The sequence below is a fragment of the Propithecus coquereli genome, unplaced genomic scaffold (assembly GCF_000956105.1).
Source record: "Propithecus coquereli isolate 6110/MARCELLA unplaced genomic scaffold, Pcoq_1.0 Scaffold119, whole genome shotgun sequence".
Classification (NCBI taxonomy): Eukaryota; Metazoa; Chordata; class Mammalia; order Primates; family Indriidae; genus Propithecus; species Propithecus coquereli.
The window spans coordinates 977,125-995,519 of record NW_012135969.1 but is presented as its reverse complement, the minus strand read 5'-3'; the positions used below and the strand labels follow the sequence as shown (position 1 = coordinate 995,519).

Here is an 18,395-nt window from a genome sequence, read left to right as displayed (position 1 = left end):
CTAATAGGCAACACTTAGGAATTATATTCCCTCTTCTTTCCCCTTCCTCAACTCCTGAACTCAAGGAGCCGCCCCTCTCATCATGGCCCCCGCCTTAATTGTAGTCTTGTCGCACACCCCTCCCATTGACCCGGAACTCTTCTCTGCCTTGGGCTTCAGGCCACAAGCCCCCGCTTCTGCGCCTGCGCGCCAAGGCAGCTCGGATGCCGGCGGTCTCCGCTGGAGGGAAGATGGCGCTTGACGGACCGGAGCAGGTATGGCGGCAGCGGCGGCGGCAGCTGCGGCCGGGCGGGAACCGGGGATGGATGCGGAGTGGGCGTGATTAGAGGTGGGCAGCGAGCCGGGACAAGGGGGTCTTTTGGGTCGGGGGTAGGTGGGCCAATCCAGACTGGCCCTGCCTGAGGCCGGATCTGCTGTGTCAGCGCCGCCCCCGGTGAGTCAGGGCAGGGCTAGGAGAGGAAGACTCGGTAGAAGCGGAGTGAGTGAGAGGAGCGATGGGAGCGGGAACGGGCCGCTCCGCGAGCCGCCGTCCTTCCTGCTGGCTCGGTCGGTAGAAATAACATCTCGGGTTCGTATGGCGCTTGACACAGTGCAAAGCGCCCCGCGTATAGTGTCTCTTGGTCCTCCTGAAAGTCCTGTGAGGTAGGCGGCGTTCTCGTTCTTTTATTTTAGTCATAGGAAAATGGACGGTTCGAAGGGGGGAAGAAGGGATTAGAACCCAGGTCTTAAGCCCAGACTCTTTACTGCACAAAGCTGCCAGGTATTAAGCCTTATGGTGAAGTTCCCTGGAAGCGGCTTTACCCCTTGGATGTCTAGCCTGTTGTTTAATAATTATCTTGTGTCTTCAGATGGAGCTGGAAGAGGGGAAGGCAGGCAGCGGACTTCGTCAATATTATCTGTCCAAGATTGAAGAACTCCAGGTGAGGACGTACTCTAGAGGGAGCTACAAGGCGGGGTCTGAGAATCGATGGAAGCCGACGGGATTGCAGTGCAAGCAGCTTCTTCTTTTCCCGTTTCCTTTTAGCTAGAGAAGTGTGTGTATAAGAAGTAACAAGCAATATAAAGCATATGAAATTATTCTCTTGTTCTCCTCAAATCCCACTCCTTGAGGGTGATAATGTTCAGTTTGTTACACATCTCGAAGAGTGAAATTTTAGTAGAGAAGCTTCCTCTAGCCAAAGGCCATCCCTTTTAGAAGGCTGAACGAAAAGGTTACTTATAAAAGGGAAGACATGCTCAGGAGATGAGGTTTATCAGAAAGGGGTTGGGGCAGGGTGCAATTAGAGTGTAAGGAAGGGTGGCGTTGAGTGAAAGGAATTGGGCCACCCAGTGCTCTAGCCTAAAGAGCTAAACCATAGAAATAAGGGACCAGAGCAATAAGAAAAATAATTACAGTTGACTCTTGAACAACATGGGTTTGAACTGTAAGGGTCCACTTACACGTGGGTTTTTTTTCAATAAATATATTGGAAAACTTTTTAGAAATTTGCAAGTTTGAAAAAACTCAAAACAGTGTAGCCAAGAAATTTCAAAAAAATCAAGGAAAAGTTAGGTATGTCTTGAGTACATGAAATATATGTGGATATTAGTCTATTTATATGTTAACTGGTCAACAGTAGCTTATTAGTAGTTAAGTTTTGGGAGTGTGACAGTTTCTGTATGGATTTTCAACTTCACCCCTAACCCCCACATTGTTCAGGGGTCACCTGTAGTATAAATTGGATGGGGAAAGCCACAAGGAAAAATTCTGAACTCCACTGCTGATTGCAGGTATTATATTTGGTTTACCATTTTTGAATGCTTTTACATGTGATTTCTTTTGTTCGTCCCAATAGTCCAGAAAAGAATCGGGTGTAGCTGATTCTACACCCTTGTGTATTTTGGTAACAGACCTAGATTTTTGAAAATGGCTTGCCTTAGCTTTACCTCGCTTTTAATTGACAGCAGCTGGGCTAGAACCCAGGCTCTTAAAGATCTTTCTGCTATATTACCTTCCCACAAGAAATTTACTGTTACATGAGCCAGCTGTAGCTTTTCTCCCTTAGATCGTTACTCTTAGACCAGTATTAGTCACAGCCTTTTTTGCTGGCTGCCCTAGGCTTCAGAGGGGCTCTTGGAGGACGGGCCAGGATCATTAGGATCATGCTGGAGAATCTGAAACAACATGCAGGTGCTCTGTGCCCTTTCCTCACTCATACCCACCTGTGAGGGTCTTGGCCAAGATCCTGCCTTCTACTGTATTCTGCCCTTGGGTAACGGAATTTGTCTCTTGTCCTCCACAGCTGATTGTGAATGATAAGAGCCAAAACCTCCGGAGGCTGCAGGCACAAAGAAATGAGCTAAATGCAAAAGGTGAGGGGGAAAGATGGGAAGCTGCATGTGGGCAGTTTGAAGTGTGACTGTTCGTAACCTTCCTGCACTGTCTTCCGAGCTGTGCTTATTGTTTTCTCCCGGTCTGAGATGTTGCTTCCCACTGTCATCATGTGGTCATTTCACATGCATGTCTCTCTCCCATGCTCCAGTACGACCCCCTTAAAAACATGAATTTTGGCCTTTTTGTGTGTGTATTCTTCCCTTCAAAGCGGTGCTTGGTTCATGCATGTTGAATTGTGTCCTGGGAAGGGGGGACACCAAAGGAGAAGCTAGGTGACCACCGTCTGTTTGCCTTCTAGTTCGCCTATTGCGGGAGGAGCTACAGCTGCTGCAGGAACAGGGCTCCTATGTAGGGGAAGTAGTTCGAGCCATGGATAAGAAGAAAGTGTTAGTCAAGGTAAAAGCAGCATGACCCCAGGGACTGGCCTGTTCCTCACTGTGTTCCTAGCCCTTTGTGTGTAGCCTCGGAGGACAATGTTCTGTCATGTTGTTACGGGATTCTCATGTGTCTTTATGGGTGGGGTTGACGATTTGGTGGCTGTCAGGTAAGGTCATGAGCCGTTGTTTCTGTAGGTGCATCCTGAGGGCAAGTTTGTGGTAGATGTAGACAAGAACATTGACATCAATGATGTGAGTAGCAGGTGAGGTGGGGGGGGTGGGGTCAGCTCTTATTGTACCATTCCTGAAACTTACTTCCTTTGCCCAGGTGACACCCAATTGCCGGGTGGCTCTAAGAAATGACAGCTATACTCTGCACAAGATCCTACCCAACAAGGTGGACCCACTGGTGTCACTGATGATGGTGGAGAAAGTGCCAGACTCAACTTATGAGATGATTGGTGGACTGGACAAGCAGATCAAGGAGATCAAAGAAGTGATCGAGCTCCCTGTTAAGCATCCTGAGCTCTTTGAAGCACTGGGCATTGCACAGCCCAAGGTGAGGAGCAGGGCTTCTCTGGGAGGACCTGTGTACTTATTCCTCCTGCCCCAGGCCGAGTGCAGGGGTGGGGAGGTGTTGGGATAGGCTGCAGCCTGTTTGGGTGGGTCCTTCCCGCTGAAGGGTGGGGGTGGGAGGGGTTGTTTCCAGGGTATTGAGGTGGTTTGGATAGAAGCTTCAGAAGGGACTCTGTTCATTTTTTATATCCCTAGCATCTAGCAAGGGATCCAGCATAAAGCCAGCACTCAGTAAATGTTCACTGAATGAAATGAGGGCCCAGCTTTCTGCCCTGAGTCTGCTGTTCCCCTCTAGGGAGTGCTGCTATATGGACCCCCAGGCACTGGGAAGACACTGCTGGCCCGGGCTGTGGCTCATCATACGGACTGTACCTTCATTCGTGTCTCTGGCTCTGAATTGGTACAGAAATTCATCGGGGAAGGTAACTGTGGCTAGGAACTGTGGCTAGGAACCAGATGGAAAGGGGTGTGGGAAGCTGGCTCATCAGCTCCCTAACACTAGCGTGGCCTCTGCACAGGGGCGAGAATGGTGAGGGAGCTGTTTGTCATGGCACGAGAACATGCTCCATCTATCATCTTCATGGATGAAATTGACTCCATTGGCTCCTCGAGGCTGGAAGGGGGTTCTGGAGGGGACAGTGAAGTGCAGCGCACGATGCTGGAGCTGCTTAACCAGCTGGATGGCTTTGAGGCCACCAAGAATATCAAGGTAAGGGGGTATCAGCCTCAGGCTGAGCCAAGGGAAGGCCCTGGCTGAGGTGCAGGCTGAGGAAGAGCTTAGCTGATTCCTCTCCTTTCTCCACTCAGGTTATCATGGCTACTAATAGAATTGACATCCTGGATTCAGCGCTGCTTCGCCCAGGGCGCATCGACAGAAAAATTGAATTCCCACCCCCCAATGAGGAGGTTTGTGATGGGCACTGCTCAGAGTGGCTCTGACTATGGGAGTAGGGTATATAGCTCAGGCCGTTCCTCTCCCATCTCCAGGCCCGACTGGATATTCTGAAGATCCACTCTCGGAAAATGAACCTGACCCGGGGGATCAACTTGAGAAAAATTGCTGAGCTCATGCCAGGAGCATCAGGGGCTGAAGTGAAGGTAGTTGGAGGCGGCAGCAAGGGTTCAAGGGCCACACTCAGGGTTGAGAGGGCACAGCAACAGGGCCTTAACTTCCTTTTCCTGCTCAGGGTGTGTGCACAGAAGCTGGCATGTATGCCTTGCGGGAACGGCGAGTCCACGTCACCCAGGAGGACTTTGAGATGGCAGTAGCCAAGGTACTTGTCTCCATCTTTCCACCTCTCCTGCTGGTGGCTCTGGAGCAGTGGGCTAGAGCCTGGGTTCACCCGGTTCATGACTTAATGCTCGCTCTCTTTCCAGGTCATGCAGAAGGATAGCGAGAAAAACATGTCCATCAAGAAACTATGGAAGTAGCAGACATCTTTTGTGTGGATCCCTCAAATAAAGCTGTGGGACAAGCCCTCTAGGACTCCAGTCTGTTACCAGAGTGGCCGTAGTGTTCAATGACCAGGTCTGGGCACCACCAATAAACAAAAGGATTTATTTGGGAATTTCCAAACCTGCCAGAAGTGGTACTTGCCAAGCCCCAAAGGGCAACAGCCATCTTCCCAGCCCCACTTCCTCTGCCCTCCACCATGCACACAGCCATACCTCAGGCCATGCTAGAGAACTGCAGTGTCCCCTCCCTCTAGGAGGCTTCACCTCCCCAGGCCGAAGTATCTGGGGAGGCAGCCCTCTGGCATCCCAGGAGATGATGGCGGCCAAAGCCGCTTGCATAGATTGAGGAAAGAAATTAAGTAAGGAGGCACCAAACAGGGCTCCATGAAAAACCCCAACTTACCCCTGTATAAAAAAGTGGCTCCCACATAGAAAAACTTGCTCCCCAAATAGTGCAAATACCCAAAGGAAAAAACCAGCAGCAAGGCTGGGTTTGTAGGAATGGCAAAGAACTTTGGTTTAGAAAGGCTAGGAAGAGTCTGGGCTGTGCCACCGCCTCCTCGCCCAGCTCCCCAGCAGGAAGTCTGTAAACATGCAAACCCAGCCGCCTTTGGTTCAGAAATGTCTGTTACAAAGTCAAAGCATAGCCTCCAGCAGTCCTACTTGGGCCTGCCTGCCGGGGGCAGAGGAGGCATCATCTGATGAGAACCCCGTTAAAGCCAATGCAAAAAATAAGTAATAAGGCTTTGGGGACCAAGCAATAAGGAATCCTATCACTACATTTATGAAACTAAAGCTGGGGAGTAGAGGGTGACAGCAGACACCTCTCACCCCATCCTACGTGTCTGCAGCCTCAGCCAAGACCCAGAGGGGGCTCCCCTTCCAGGCTCCAGGGCTGGGAAGAAAGGAAGAGATCCCTGAGCAGTTAGGTCAGGCGAATTCCCAGCACCTGTTCCAGTTCCTGCCTTCGCTGCTGCACCTAGAGAAGGGAGAGACCAGCGGCTCAGGTCTCTGCGACTCAGAACCAAAGGAGGGGCAACCAGGACAGAGCCTCACCTTGGCAAAGATATGCCTCCCCACTGCTTCCTGGGCCCAGGGCTGGTGGTAGAAAGCAGCTCGTCTCTCCTCCTCAGGATTTCCAATCACATCAGTGATGATCTGCAAAGAGCGAGGAGGAAAGCTGTAGCAAAATTCTTACCCTTGGAACTGGGACAATAGTGCTTGCGGATAAAAAATCATCCAGTGCTTCATATGGGATTCCCGCCTCAAGAAAGAGGACTACACCTTGAGGTCTCGGCGCTGGGAACGGAGCCATTCCTGGATGAAGTCCTGGGGGTCAGTGCTAAAGCTGAGCATGAAATCCCTCTGGGTCTTCAGCTGGTTGATGGACTCAATGGTCTCATGGATCTGGGGAGGAGTGCATGTGTCATACTGAGCCCCCAGTCTGCTCCCAGGCCTAAACCCAAAGGACTGAGCCAGAGATGCCATCCCCAAGGTGCTACATGTATGGAAGTGCCTGACAGGGCCGGCCCACCCCCATCTTGGGCCCCAGAGGAGGGTGGGGAAGCGAGGGCCCACCTTGACATCAAGGGAGGCAATCTCCTGCTGATTGGTGGTAGAGGCCAGAAAATTGCTCATCTGGGCCTTTAGTGGGTCGTCGACCTCCACATCAATGTCATAACAGGCTGTCTTCTTTTGGTCATTAGGGTCCACACTGCAGGCAGCACACAGCAAGGAAAGGGGAAGCACATATGTCTTCATCCCACCCACCTGGGCCCCATTCTGTGCACACAGGGAGCAAGAAACCAATCTGCTGCTTCTCTCTCTGGCTTTGCTTCAAGCCAAGGATGAATCTGCTCTTAGATGAGCCTTCCCACCCCCCGCCTTCCATTTACCTAATGACATGGTTGATGACAATGGGGTCTGGATGCTGCAGCAACCCAGCCAGCTTCATGGGAATCTCAGAGAAACGGAGTCGGCCACAACTAAAGATCTGGAGAGAGTACCAAAGGCTCGATGATGCCTTTGAGGGCAGGGGGGGAGTGAACCATTCCATGGCCAGTAAGGGCAGCAGTCTGAAGGCTGTGGCCAAGAACTAGCCCAGCAGGGGCTGAGAGAACAGAGGATGGCATCTGGCTAACCTGGCGGAAGTAACGGTTGCAATTGATGTACTCCCGCTCGTGCCCATCTTGCAGCTGGTTGTGTTTGATGTAAAGCCACAGGGCCTGCATGATGGCGGCCCGTGTCTGTGTGTGTACTCCCAGCAGCCTCGCCAGTCGGGGATCCAGTTTGTACTGGGGTGGCTGGAGATGGACACAGGGAAGTCAGAGGATGGGTTCTTGGGAAGAAGCAAAGCAAGAAAATAGGGCAGGGACAGGAAGGGTTTCTAGGAATGTGCTCCCCTCCCCCAGATAAGTCCCTGGGGCCCCAGACATGATGCCAGGGCATGTCACCTGATGATCCAGCATGAGCAGGAGGGTGCACTTGACGTTGAGGTCTCCAGGCCGTTTTACCTGGAAGCCATCTGTCTCCTGGGTGGTGGGCATCCGGTGCCACTGGCGAGGAGGACGGAAGCAGAGCTTGTCACCAAGGGGGTAGGCATGAACACATGGTCCTCCAAGGGGACCAAGGCCATTTCTCCACCCAACCAGCATGTCAGCCTGTGCTTGGTGTCCTCAGGCAGCTTGTTCTCCCAGTGCCCCAGGTCCATGCTCACCTCCACCAGATGATTGTCAGGCCCATACAGTTCCTTGTCCAGCTCAATGACGAGGCTCTTAAAGAATGAAGAAAACTTCCTCTTCTGTTTGCTAGGCTGGGAATAGAAAGGGGTGTGAGATGGTACTTCTGTGAGCTCTCAAACCTAAAGCTGCTGAAGCTATGCTAACTCCTCAAAAAAGATTGTTTCAACCCTGGAGCTCAGGGAACTGAGCATTTGTGGGCCCTGGAGGAAGCAGTCAGACTCTGGGCACAGAGGCTGGAGGCAGGGAAAAGACTCTATGCAGCCCCCTGCCAGCCAGCAAGGGACTTCAAGACACTCGACTGCCATCCACAGGAACATCGTTGTAAAAACCACACAAATCAACCTCTGGCTGGGAGCTGTGGCAAGCAGGATCACGAGCAGCGCCCTCTCCGGGGGGAAGCACCTCCGGGGACTGTGCAAGTGTCTAGTCCATCTTAAACCTGCACAGGCCTCCTGCCCTCCTGACACCTCCCTCCCCAACTCACATCATCCAGCAGTTTTCCTTCCACTCGGAGTTCCCAGGAAGCCACCTTGTCCCCTGCTGGGGTTCCCCCAGGGGTCCCTGTAGTTCCTGCACTATCGCCTTCTGCCTTGCTGGGACTGAATGTATTGGAAATGTAGATCCGAAGTTTTCGCTTTTGCTAAAGAGAGAATGACAACTAGAGGTGGACCAAAATATTGGAAAACAATGCTACTCAATCTTCCCGTATGAAATCATTCGACAGTCAGTATCAAGCATATGTGACTTGCACCTTGTTAGGCACTGGGCATTGGAAGTATTAATAGTAGATCCCAGCCCCTGCCCTAAAGAATTCACAGTTTATGGGGGAAACAGATGCATCACCCACAATGCTAACACAGTGGGATCAGTGGTATGGCTTGACAGAGGTAGACCAGTAAAGCGCTACCAGGCAAATCGGAAACCTCTGGCTCAGATTTTAAAGGAAACCCAAACACCCATAATGGCCCCAAAATATCCCAGTCTCCTGGAAAGACTTCACCACTCGGGTGACTGTTCTAGATTATCATTAGGAAAAGAAAAACTTCTCTAGGGATGGGAAAGAAGAAAGGAACTACTTTTATCTGCCCTCTAGTGGTTTTCAAACTTCTGACCACAATCTGTAAGATTTACATTTTAAATTACGACCCAGGATCTGCATACGTATATATAAATACCTGAAACAAAAAGTTCATTAAAGAATACCTTCATTACTATGGTAAATACTACTGTGAAGTACTTTTGTATTTTCTATTTTATATTCATTTAAAACGTAGTGGCCCCAACACATTAAATTGAGTTCATGCTCTACCAATGGGCTGCATCCGGCATGTGAAAAATCCTGCTGTCACCCAACACCAACCCTTGCTTGGTCCCTGAAAAACAAGCCAGGGATGGGAGAGAAGTTTGGGAAGGCCAGAGGTGGTCAGGGCTCCACGCACCGTCAGAGGTTTTTTGATGGCCTCCTGGATCTCCATCCGCTTGCGAGCAATGGTCTGGTCCAGCTTCCGCTCAAAAGCCAAGAGATCCATGTATGCCTGAGACTCTGGGACAAGCTCCCGAATCTGGAGGAAGGGAGAAGGAATTCAGCTTGCTTCAGCCACAGCGCTGGCTCCTTTTTCCCTTCCTCCCCACTTCCAGGGTTGGGGGAGACGGCCTCCCATTCCCAGCCAGCCACTGGGCAGGCCTCCTAGCCCTCCTGCCAGCACTTACTCGCTGAGGTAGAACCTTATCTGCCATCTTCCTCCTCTTTAACCTGGAGAGGACAGAAACCCATGTAAGAGGTCAATGGTCCAAAGGACGCTCACCCCGCCATCCACCCCTTCAGTCCTCAGGACCCTCCCCCAAGAGAGCCAGGAGTTTTCCTCAGTCATAGAAGCCCTTAGGATAGAAGGAAACCCCCTGCTACGATCAGAGCTGGGCTAGGTAGGGTGGGAGAAACAGGATGGTCTTACCCCCGGCGCTGGGTGGGCATCGGGGGCTGGGCCTGGGGCACAAGCAGGCGTTTTCGGAATGGATCCATCATGGTGGGTGGCATGCCAGGTCGAAGTGGAGCAGCTGTGCCAAACGGGGAGCCAGCAGGGGGTCCCACCTGCAAGCCAGCCATGGGCATCCGGCTCCCTGGTGACATGCCAGGCCGCTGGGGGAAGTGAGCCAACGGGGGTGCATAGGTCAAGGGCAGGGCCCTCTGGGGCCCATAGCCCATGCCTTCCATCCCTCTCCTCAGCCAGGTCCAGCCCTGAGCAACACACCACAGAGCCCCGCTGGAGTGCCAGGAACAAAGGGGAGCGGGCGCCTGAACACAGAGTGTAAACCACACCTGCCCCGCCCCCTGCAACCGCCCTGGCAGCTGTGCCAGCAAATGAGGCCTGCCAGAGCCCAGGGGTGGGCGGAGAGTCCTGCCTGCAGAGGGAAGGGCCTGGGAGAGCTTTTCAGGGCCCATCACAGCCTCCCAGCCCCAGCATGCTCCCTGCTCCGTGGGACCAGCTGTCCTTGAGGCACTCCTGAGGCCTCAGACGGTTCCAGTCAGCACTGCCCTCCTTCTCCTGCCTCCACTGTGAGGAGCACTGCGTGGGGGCCAGTGTCACAGCTGAACAGGGTGTAGTATGACATAAGAGGCTGATAGCACAGAGTCCTAATCCCCATGCCCTGTCGCCAGCCTAGTGTGTGACTGGGGGAGAAAGGCAGCCCAGTGGGCCGCAAGCCCATCAGGCAGCAGCACCCCAGGTGAGCGAGCTGCAACAGGATGGCTTGGAACATGTCCCAGTTGGTGGGGGTAGCCTCAGGCACAGTACAGAGACCTTCTGGTCACCATATGGCCCTTACCCACAACCCAGAACCAGATCCTTCTCTCATCTCCCTGCTGGCCAACCACTGCCCCTATGCCAGAAGACCTGGGTGGCCTGTGGGGGGTGGGGGGAGGGAGGGAGGGAAGGAGAGAGCGCGCATGAGCACGACGCGCGACCTAGCACCTGGACTTTGCCCATGGTCCAGGCACCACCTGGCAGCCAGGACTGGCTCAGGCTCCGTCTAGCCCTATAGCAATCCCAAGCTGGAGAATGGGGATAAGATTATCCTGGGATGCAAGGATCAGAGTCACAGGGACAGCAGCAGGAATCTGGGTGACAGAAATAGCTTCTTCTGAAGCCTTCAGAAGGATATCCCACTGAGGCCCAGCTCCTAATATTCCCGTGGAGCCCATCTGGGAGTACCCTCTGCCCCCCATCACCTTCGCCATGGCTGCTGCCTGCAAGGCCTGTTTGGCAGCTCCGCCTCGCACACACTGTCCCTGGCAGCTTCACAGGGCTGGCCCCAGGGCCCAGATTATGCAACCAGCACAATCAGTCAACCAAGCCAGGCTGGGTGGAGACTCGCACCAAATCAGAGGAGCCTCCCTCACCCCAGCATCATGGAGAGAAGATTCTTCCCCCATCACTTCATCTAGCACTAAACCCATGCTCCCATCTCAGAGGGTCAGATTCTTGACCAGATGCAGAGATGGAAAGAAACATGACCCAGAGACATGGGGAAGGGGAGAGGAGAAGGGTGGAGGGAAGCACTTGGGAGGATGAAGAGTTCAAAGTAGGGGCTCTGGGGCCCCGGGAGTCCTGCCACAGGTCTCTCCCCATCAGGAAGAGATTCATCAGAGCTGCTGAAAGGCAAAAGACAGCCTGTTTCTCTGCCTTAACAAGCCATGGCCAGAGAGTCTAGAAAAAAACTCAGTGTGGCCACAGCTGTAAGCCCAAGCCCCAGACATCCCAGACTTGAGTTTTTCCCAGTGTCTGAGACAAACAGGAGGAACCGCTGAAGCAGGAGAACCTGCAGAGTGTGAATTAGGGCCCTGTGGTCCCCACCAAGCTACACCCTGGGGCCTTTACAAAACCTGCTGTACCACCCACCCCTCCTGGGCAGGTGCTCCAGTAACAGGAAGTCCCAAGACAAGGCAGCACAGACAGCAGGCCCTGAAATAGGCCCCACCCAGACATCTGCTCCAGACTTCCCGGGCTGAGAGCCCCCAGCTCACCCAGGGCCCCAGGGGAAGGCTGCTCATAGTTCATCAAGTCCCAGCTTAGCCTTGCCAAGCTCCACACCTGGGCTTTGAAGCACCAGTAACTAACTCCTCCCCTTCGGAAAAAAACAACTCAGGAGTTTTAACAAAAACAAACCCCACAGCCCAGAATTCTCAGCCTCTCCAACTCCCTGCCTGCTGCAGGTCTAGGTAGACCTGGTTCAGTTCCCTGAACCCCAGAAGCAGGCAAAGCCTATAATCTAAGCTGGTTTCTACCAACACCCAGGAGAGCAGGGCAACAGCTGGGCCTATGCTGCAGCCTCCAGGTGAGGCATCTAGGACTCAGGTGAGCATGCTCTGCCCCTGCCTCAAAGCCCCTAGCCCTGATGCTCCTGGTGGTTGGGCCTAACGACCTCGGTTGGAGGAGAGCATACCACCCCCTCCCTCATGAGAAAGTATTTTGAATTCTCTGGGGTGAACCCATTAATCTGTGTTTTTTTGTTTTTTTCCAGTTTTTTGTCTTTCTAAGCTCCACAGGTAACTGTGATCAACAGCTAAAACCTCTGTCTGGAGGGAGGTGAATCGTCACTTCCTTCTTTCAACAGGCTCCCCACTGGCCCAGCTTGGGCCCTCAAATCTCTGCTCTTCCAGCTCATTCATGAGCCCTAACAGACAGCAGCCCCTTTGTTCCCTAGATCTCAAGTCCCTTCTTCTGGAAGTCATACAACTGCACTCATAAAGAAGGCAAGTAGAATCCTCCTCGATACGCTAAAGTTTGCTAACTGGGTTCTCCTTCCCAGCTGGGAGGAGGAGGAGGAGGAGGAGGAGGAAGAGGAGAGAAGCCCAGGCTCAGGGCCATCTCCTACTGCCCCACACCTAGTCACCCAGGGCTACCCAGCCAGCCAGCCTGGCCTTGCTACAGGCCCAAGGCCACTCCCCACTGAACATGGTGGAATCCATTCTCACGGGGGCTTTCCCAAGGGCACATTTCCTATGGGTTGCATGCCAAGGAAACTGTTCCAGGTCCCTCCAAGGCCAAAGACCCACAGAAGGCTCCCAGGCCAGGTCTCAGTTGGCAGGCTCAAGGACTGCAGTGACTGAGGCAGGGACCCCTCAGCGATACCCTGGGGGGGCCCGTGAATCCCCAAGGCGGAGAGCAAGATGGGAAAGACAGGACCCCAGCTAGAGTCCTTGGGACCAAGTCTATCTCTGCCCATACCCTTTGACCCTTTATTTCCTTTTGAGGACAGAGGAGAAATGAGGAGTAAGAGGGGAAAAAAAAGTCACTGTCCCAGTTAAGCATCTCCTTAGAAAGTGAGGATTCAGGGGTCCTGGCAGGATATGTACACCTCATGAGGATCCATTTACTTCTGAGACCTCTACCTCTAGAAAGCCCCAGCGCAGACCTTGGAAGATTAGCAAGAAGCCAGTGCCAAATGCTGGAGCACCTAGGTTGGGATATGGCGGAGTCAGAACCTAAAGGCTAAATAAAAGTGGAGAGGGGGTGGGAAAAGGATGGGCACAATTCCCAAGCATTCTGGGGCAACCTGGAATGACAGACGTGGACTAATGAGTCCCACCAGCAGGGTCAGGCTGAGTTCCTCAAACACTGACCATAAGTTTCTGCCTCTCAATGGCCTTTGAAGCTGCAACCTGAGAAGAAGCTCTTTTCAAAGCCAAACCCCAAAGGAATCAGGACAGCACCCTTTGAAGCAACTCTTGCAGACGCCTCCAGTCCCGGAACAGCAGGGCTTAGTGGAGCCTCTCTGCTCCTCCAGCCTAATCAACTCCTGGACACTATGACACCAGGCAGAAAGCCCAGAACAGAGTCTGCTGGGAATGGTCTGCTACTGGGCTGGGCCTTCCTCAGGCCTGGCCACCACCATCTCTGGTCTAACCTGGAGTCATCCTGAGCAAAGGCTCCCAGGTCTGTCCCTACACTCAGGAATCCCCTTGCCCTAGCCTCAGCCTCCCATGCCCGTGGGAAGCCAGGCCTCCTTCCTTCTCATTAGCAGCTGGCAGCCATCTCAGACATGCTAGAATTCTGCCAGTTCCCAACTAGAAAAAACAGGGCAGACTTAGAGTGGGACCAAGGCCAGTGCAGGGTAACCCTGGTTTCCCAGTGAGGGCCATTTTCCAAAACTTTCTCATTGCTTCCCAGGCCCCCCTATCCTAGGACCTACACTACATTTCTCAACCCACCTGCCCACAATTCACTAGCCCCCACAACTCCTCCATCTCTCAGGTACTCAGAATCCCTGGACCAAGGAAAACCCCAGACCCTCCCAACTGCTTCAGACCTTCCACTGCAGAATCCCTGTTACCCTTTCCCCCAACTCTTCCACCACCATCTAGCCGCAGCCCGAGGGTCCCTGGTCTTGCCCTTTACCGTGGTGAGTTCCTCACGCAGGGCCCCTGTGCCCTCTGTCCAGGAGCTCCTCTCTAGGGCCTCACTCGAGGTCCCCTCCGCCCCCTCCCTGGGGCGCCCTTGCGGCGCGTTCCGCGCTCCTCACCTGGTACTGCGCCGCGGGGCCCGCGGGGCCCATGGGGCGGAAGGCGGCGGCCCCGGGGCCGCCCACGCCTCCAGCCGGCCCTGGTCCCCGGAGCGCCGGTCCAGGCATCATGCCTGGTCCCGCTGGGGGAGGCGGCGCTCCCAGGGCCGCGGCAACGGCGCCGCCGCCAGGGCTCAGCGGGGGCAGCGGGAACCCGCCCGCGCCTCGACCCGACATCTCCGTCCCGTCCCGGGGTGTCGCGATCCGGACTCCGCGCTCCGCGTCGAATCCGCTCCGCGCTCTGAGCTCCGCGATCCGGGATTTTCTGGTCGTAATTCCGGGTTCCGGGGTTTGTTGATCCGGGTTCCGGGATTTCCTAATTCAAGTTCCCGAGCGCCTCACAGTCCCAGTTTGGGCCCCGGCCGATCCTGATTCCGCTCCTGTTCCGGAGATTCCAGGTCCGGGATCTGCTACGGGCTCTCTTGCCGCCCCCGGCCTCGGGAGGTCTGGCGGCCCTAGTCCAGTTACCCAGAGGCGGCTACTAACTCCCTGCCCCGCCCAACCCAGCCCAGCACTAGGCCCCGCCTCCACCTAGCCGCCCAATGCTAGCACGTCTCCTCAAATCCCTCCCCTCGCGAGACCCGCCCCCAACAGGTACCGCCCCTAACCGCCGGCCTCTGAGCCCCGCCCACACCCCTTGGGCCAGCTCCTTGCCGGAGGGGCGGGAGCGGAAGCTGGGCACGGAAGCGCCCAGTGAGGCGCAGGGTCACAGGTCGAAGGTGACCTAGGGCCTCATCAGTGAATGGGCTGTTGCTACTACTCTCTCCCGGGTGTATCCGCCTCACCAAATTACCCGGCCACACTCCCTGGAGATAGTTTTGTCAAGTCTCCCCTCTACATTTTCAGCCTTAAAGACTCAACTTAGAGCTGCTCTCTCAGGCAGAACAGCCGCCAACTTCCTTCAAAAGCTCATCCTGGTGGCTCGGAGTTGCCAAGAGACATGAGCGGCTCCAGACCTGATCCAGCTGTATGAATGGTTGACTTGGCCAAGCGCTGAGTTCTTATCGCACATTTTTAACATGGCTCTGCCTCACCTTAAGGAAACTTGGTACTTTACGCCACAGGAAATGTTTCTAGTCGAAGGAAATTTGGATTATGAAAAACCTCCCTGCAGTTAAATAAGGTCTTTCTCCAGCATTTATAGCACTTAATCTTTAAAAATTCAATACCTTTTCAAAAACATTGTCCTGTATTAGAAAGTGTTCAAAATAAAGTGCTTCAGTAGTGCCAGACAGCCTACTCTCTGATGGTCGGGGGTCTCCTCTCCATTATACGCACGAGTGCACCTTAAACTTAAATGAGCATATCAAGAAAACACCTGAGGCTCTTATCAAGAATGCAGATTATAATTCATTAGGTCTGGGGCAGAGCCCAAGATTCTGCATTTCTAACAAGCTGCCAAGCAATGCTGTTGCTGCTCAGACCACACTTTTGAGTAGCCAGGAGCTAGACTTTTTCACTATAAAATCCTTTAGTTTTTTATCCCCAACCAAGTAATAGCTTCCCTCCTTGCACCCTAGCACCGCAGATCCTGTTTACAGTTCTCCAGCCCTTTTTAGGAATGGGTTATCCTCAGCTGTACCTCCTTTCTATCAGTGATAACCCCACTACTGCTTTCCTTCCTCTTGGTCTTCTCAGAGGTCCCACTCTTTCTTCCTAAAAGTCCAGTAGCTGTCAGTCTGGGGAAAAGCCACTGGAATAGTTATAGTCATTGAACCGTGGGTCCCTCCCACTCCATAAGATGGGTAAAGAGTGATAAGGCAGTTAATGGCATTTCAACCCTTTCAAGCTTCTAGAGCAACAGTCGTTCTTGAAGTGGTAGGGTTGGGAGAAAATCAGAGTCCTCTGGGGAGCTATTCCAAAATATTCCTGCCAGCCACCTTCCCAATCCAATGGCTCTCGGTATTGTATTTTTTAAAAAGCCTCCCAGGTAGTTCTGATACAAACCCCCTTGTGGAGAACACCTACTCTAGAAAAGAGGCAATCTAATTAAGTGCATTTAAAAACAGAAAAAACAGTTAAATATAATTCAGGTGCTGTTAATCCCTTGCTTAAAACCCTACTCAGTTCCCCACTCACTGCTCTTAGACTGAACGTCTAAGAGCATTTTAAGACTCTGCAAGAACTGGCTCCTGCTTACCTTCTTGGGTTCACTTTAAACCACTGCCTTTGGCTCTCTACATATCAGCCCAGGTGGTCTCCTTGCAATTCCTCCAACCACCAAGCCCCTTCCCACCTCAGAGCCTCTTTGCTCCCAGCTTCTTTTTTTTTTTTTTTGAGGCAGAGTCTCACTCTGTTGCCCTGAATAGAGTGCCATGGCGTCAGCCTAACTCACAGCAACCTCAAACTCCTGGGCTCAAGCGATCCTCCTGCCTCAGTCTCCCAAGCAGCTGGGACTATGGATGAGCACCATAATGCCCAGCTAATTTTTCTATTTTTAGTAGAGATGGGGTCTCGTTCTTGCTCAGGCTTGTCTCGAACTCCTGACCTCAAGCGATCCTCCTGCCTTGGCCTCCCAGAGTGTTAAGATTACATACAGGCATGAGCCACCATGCCTGGCCTCCCAGCTCTTTTTTAACTTTTCTGCTTTCTCCCCTTTACTTCCCACCAAGTGATTATCACAGTATGTAATTATGTCTGCTGGTTTTGAGAAAGTTTTGGAAATTGACCCTCTGAAGGCAGAATCAATCTCTCTCTTTTTCTCTTTCTCCCTCCCTCTCTCTCCCCGTTTCTTTTTGTTTTTTTTTTATTGAGGTGAGATTTACATAACATAAAATTTACTATTTGAAAGCAAACAATTCAGTGGCATTTATTACATTCACAATGTTGTGCAACTACCACCTCTATCTAGTTCCAAAACATTTTCATCACCCCAAAAGAAAACCGCATACCCATTAAGCAATTGCTTCCAATTTCCTCCTCTTCCCAACCCCTGCCACTCACCAAGCTGGGTTCCTGGATATTTTATGTAAATGGAATCACAATATGTGGGTTTATGTGCCTAGCTTCCTTCACCTAGCATGTTTTCAAGATTCATCAGTGTTGTAGCATATATCAGTACTTCATTTCTTTTTATCTTTTTATGGCTGAATAATATTCCACTGTATGTTATGTACCACAATTTGTTAATCCATTTATCTTTTGAAGAACATAGGGCTATTTCTACTTCTTGGCTATTCTGAGTAGTGCTGCTGTTAACATGCATGTACTTGTATTTGAGTACCTGTTTTCAATTATTTTAGGTATATACTATGTCTCTCTTGATCTTTGTTGTAACCTACTCAATAAGTGTATGTGAACAAACAAATGATCATTGAGTGTAGTGGGAGAGAATGATAAACAGATGATGTCAACAATAAGCAATTGCTATGACAAAATATCCTCAAGGTGTCAGGGAGAAAAAAGCTATCTAAGGTATAGTAGGGATAAAGGAAGATTTCCTACACAGCAAGCAGAGAGTAGCTAACATTTACTGAGCATTTACTACATACAGCAGCTCATTTAATCCTCACAATACATATGCGGTAGGTACCATATATGAGTAGGCACCATTTTTACCTCTGTTTTAGAAATCAAGGCAGAGAGATCCAGTCACTTACCTACTGTCACTGTCATGGGCTAGATTCAAACCCGGTTCTTATCTGGCTCTAGAATCCACAATCCAGGAACTTAACCACTACATGCCACAAATTGTGTGTCAGGTCTATTATTACTTGCAAAGAAATAGTGTTAAAACTGAAAAGCAAATATTGTGGGGATTCAGAGAAAAGGAGGTTGATTGATAGATCATGATTAATCAGAGAAGGTTTCTTTCCTGGAAAACTTCAGTTTGAAGGAGAAAATATTATTGGTGGTCATCTAATAGGCAAATGGAACCTGATGTATCACTTCAGGACAATTCAGGATCTTGTGAAAAGAGAGTGCTGAGTTACCTGTGGAGAATCCACAGAGTGGGGGCGAGGGGTGGGCATTCCTGCTGCCAGTTATAGGACTGGTGGCCCATGCCTTTGTTCCCTCAGCATGGAATGCCTTCTTCTCTTCCTTCTTCTCCCTTTGATACTTATTCTGCTCAGTGCCCACTTTTCAGGGATTTCATTCAATGATTTTTATTGAGCCCTTCTATGGTCCCAGCCTTACAATCTAGAGGAGGGACTTTCCCAGTACCTCTGGACCCTATTCCATGTCAATGTAGACTGAATGGAACTGAAGTATTTAATTTAATAATAAAGCATTTAATACAACCATAGCCAATGGGACAATTCACAGCATAGACTCTGTGGTTCCTTGACCAGCTGTATGGTGAGCAAAATAGCA

General features: G+C 51.8%; 2 protein-coding genes across 3 annotated transcripts; one reads left to right on the top strand and one right to left on the bottom strand.

The window, feature by feature from the left end:
- The first annotated feature begins 138 nt into the window (after positions 1-138).
- On the top strand, positions 139-4,806 carry PSMC5 (proteasome (prosome, macropain) 26S subunit, ATPase, 5). The gene is made up of 12 exons (XM_012661258.1): positions 139-254; positions 849-920; positions 2,283-2,352; positions 2,673-2,770; positions 2,947-3,003; positions 3,080-3,310; positions 3,623-3,749; positions 3,846-4,036; positions 4,135-4,233; positions 4,315-4,425; positions 4,515-4,601; positions 4,705-4,806. The coding sequence occupies exons 1-12, from the start codon at positions 204-206 to the stop codon at positions 4,756-4,758; spliced, it is 1,248 nt and encodes a 415-aa protein (XP_012516712.1). The 5' UTR covers positions 139-203; the 3' UTR covers positions 4,759-4,806.
- Positions 4,807-4,869: 63 nt separating this feature from the next.
- SMARCD2 (SWI/SNF related, matrix associated, actin dependent regulator of chromatin, subfamily d, member 2) lies at positions 4,870-14,608 on the bottom strand. 2 transcript variants are annotated; one of them, XM_012661238.1, is made up of 13 exons: positions 14,043-14,584; positions 9,476-9,660; positions 9,234-9,276; positions 8,963-9,085; positions 8,008-8,163; positions 7,499-7,594; positions 7,236-7,337; positions 6,924-7,085; positions 6,678-6,775; positions 6,361-6,496; positions 6,067-6,189; positions 5,839-5,940; positions 4,870-5,761 (listed from the first exon to the last, which is right to left on the bottom strand). In XM_012661238.1, the coding sequence occupies exons 1-13, from the start codon at positions 14,256-14,258 to the stop codon at positions 5,708-5,710; spliced, it is 1,596 nt and encodes a 531-aa protein (XP_012516692.1). In that variant the 5' UTR covers positions 14,259-14,584; the 3' UTR covers positions 4,870-5,707. The 2 variants fall into 2 exon arrangements, with proteins under 2 accessions (XP_012516692.1, XP_012516701.1); XM_012661247.1 differs by lacking the exon at positions 8,008-8,163 and having other exon boundaries at positions 14,043-14,608.
- Between the last annotated feature and the right edge of the window lie 3,787 nt (positions 14,609-18,395).

Excerpts from the sequence above, each read along its gene's own strand:
- PSMC5 (XM_012661258.1), top strand. The coding sequence starts at position 204 with ATGCCGGCGGTCTCCGCTGGAGGGAAGATGGCGCTTGACGGACCGGAG. Across the intron at positions 4,037-4,134 it reads AGGCCACCAAGAATATCAAG|GTTATCATGGCTACTAATAG; the intron begins GTAAGGGGGTAT and ends TTCTCCACTCAG. Across the intron at positions 4,426-4,514 it reads CATCAGGGGCTGAAGTGAAG|GGTGTGTGCACAGAAGCTGG; the intron begins GTAGTTGGAGGC and ends TTTCCTGCTCAG.
- SMARCD2 (XM_012661238.1), bottom strand. The coding sequence starts at position 14,258 with ATGTCGGGTCGAGGCGCGGGCGGGTTCCCGCTGCCCCCGCTGAGCCCT. Across the intron at positions 8,164-8,962 it reads CCATCAAAAAACCTCTGACG|CAAAAGCGAAAACTTCGGAT; the intron begins GTGCGTGGAGCC and ends TTCTCTCTTTAG. Across the intron at positions 5,762-5,838 it reads GGAGGCATATCTTTGCCAAG|GTGCAGCAGCGAAGGCAGGA; the intron begins GTGAGGCTCTGT and ends TCCCTTCTCTAG.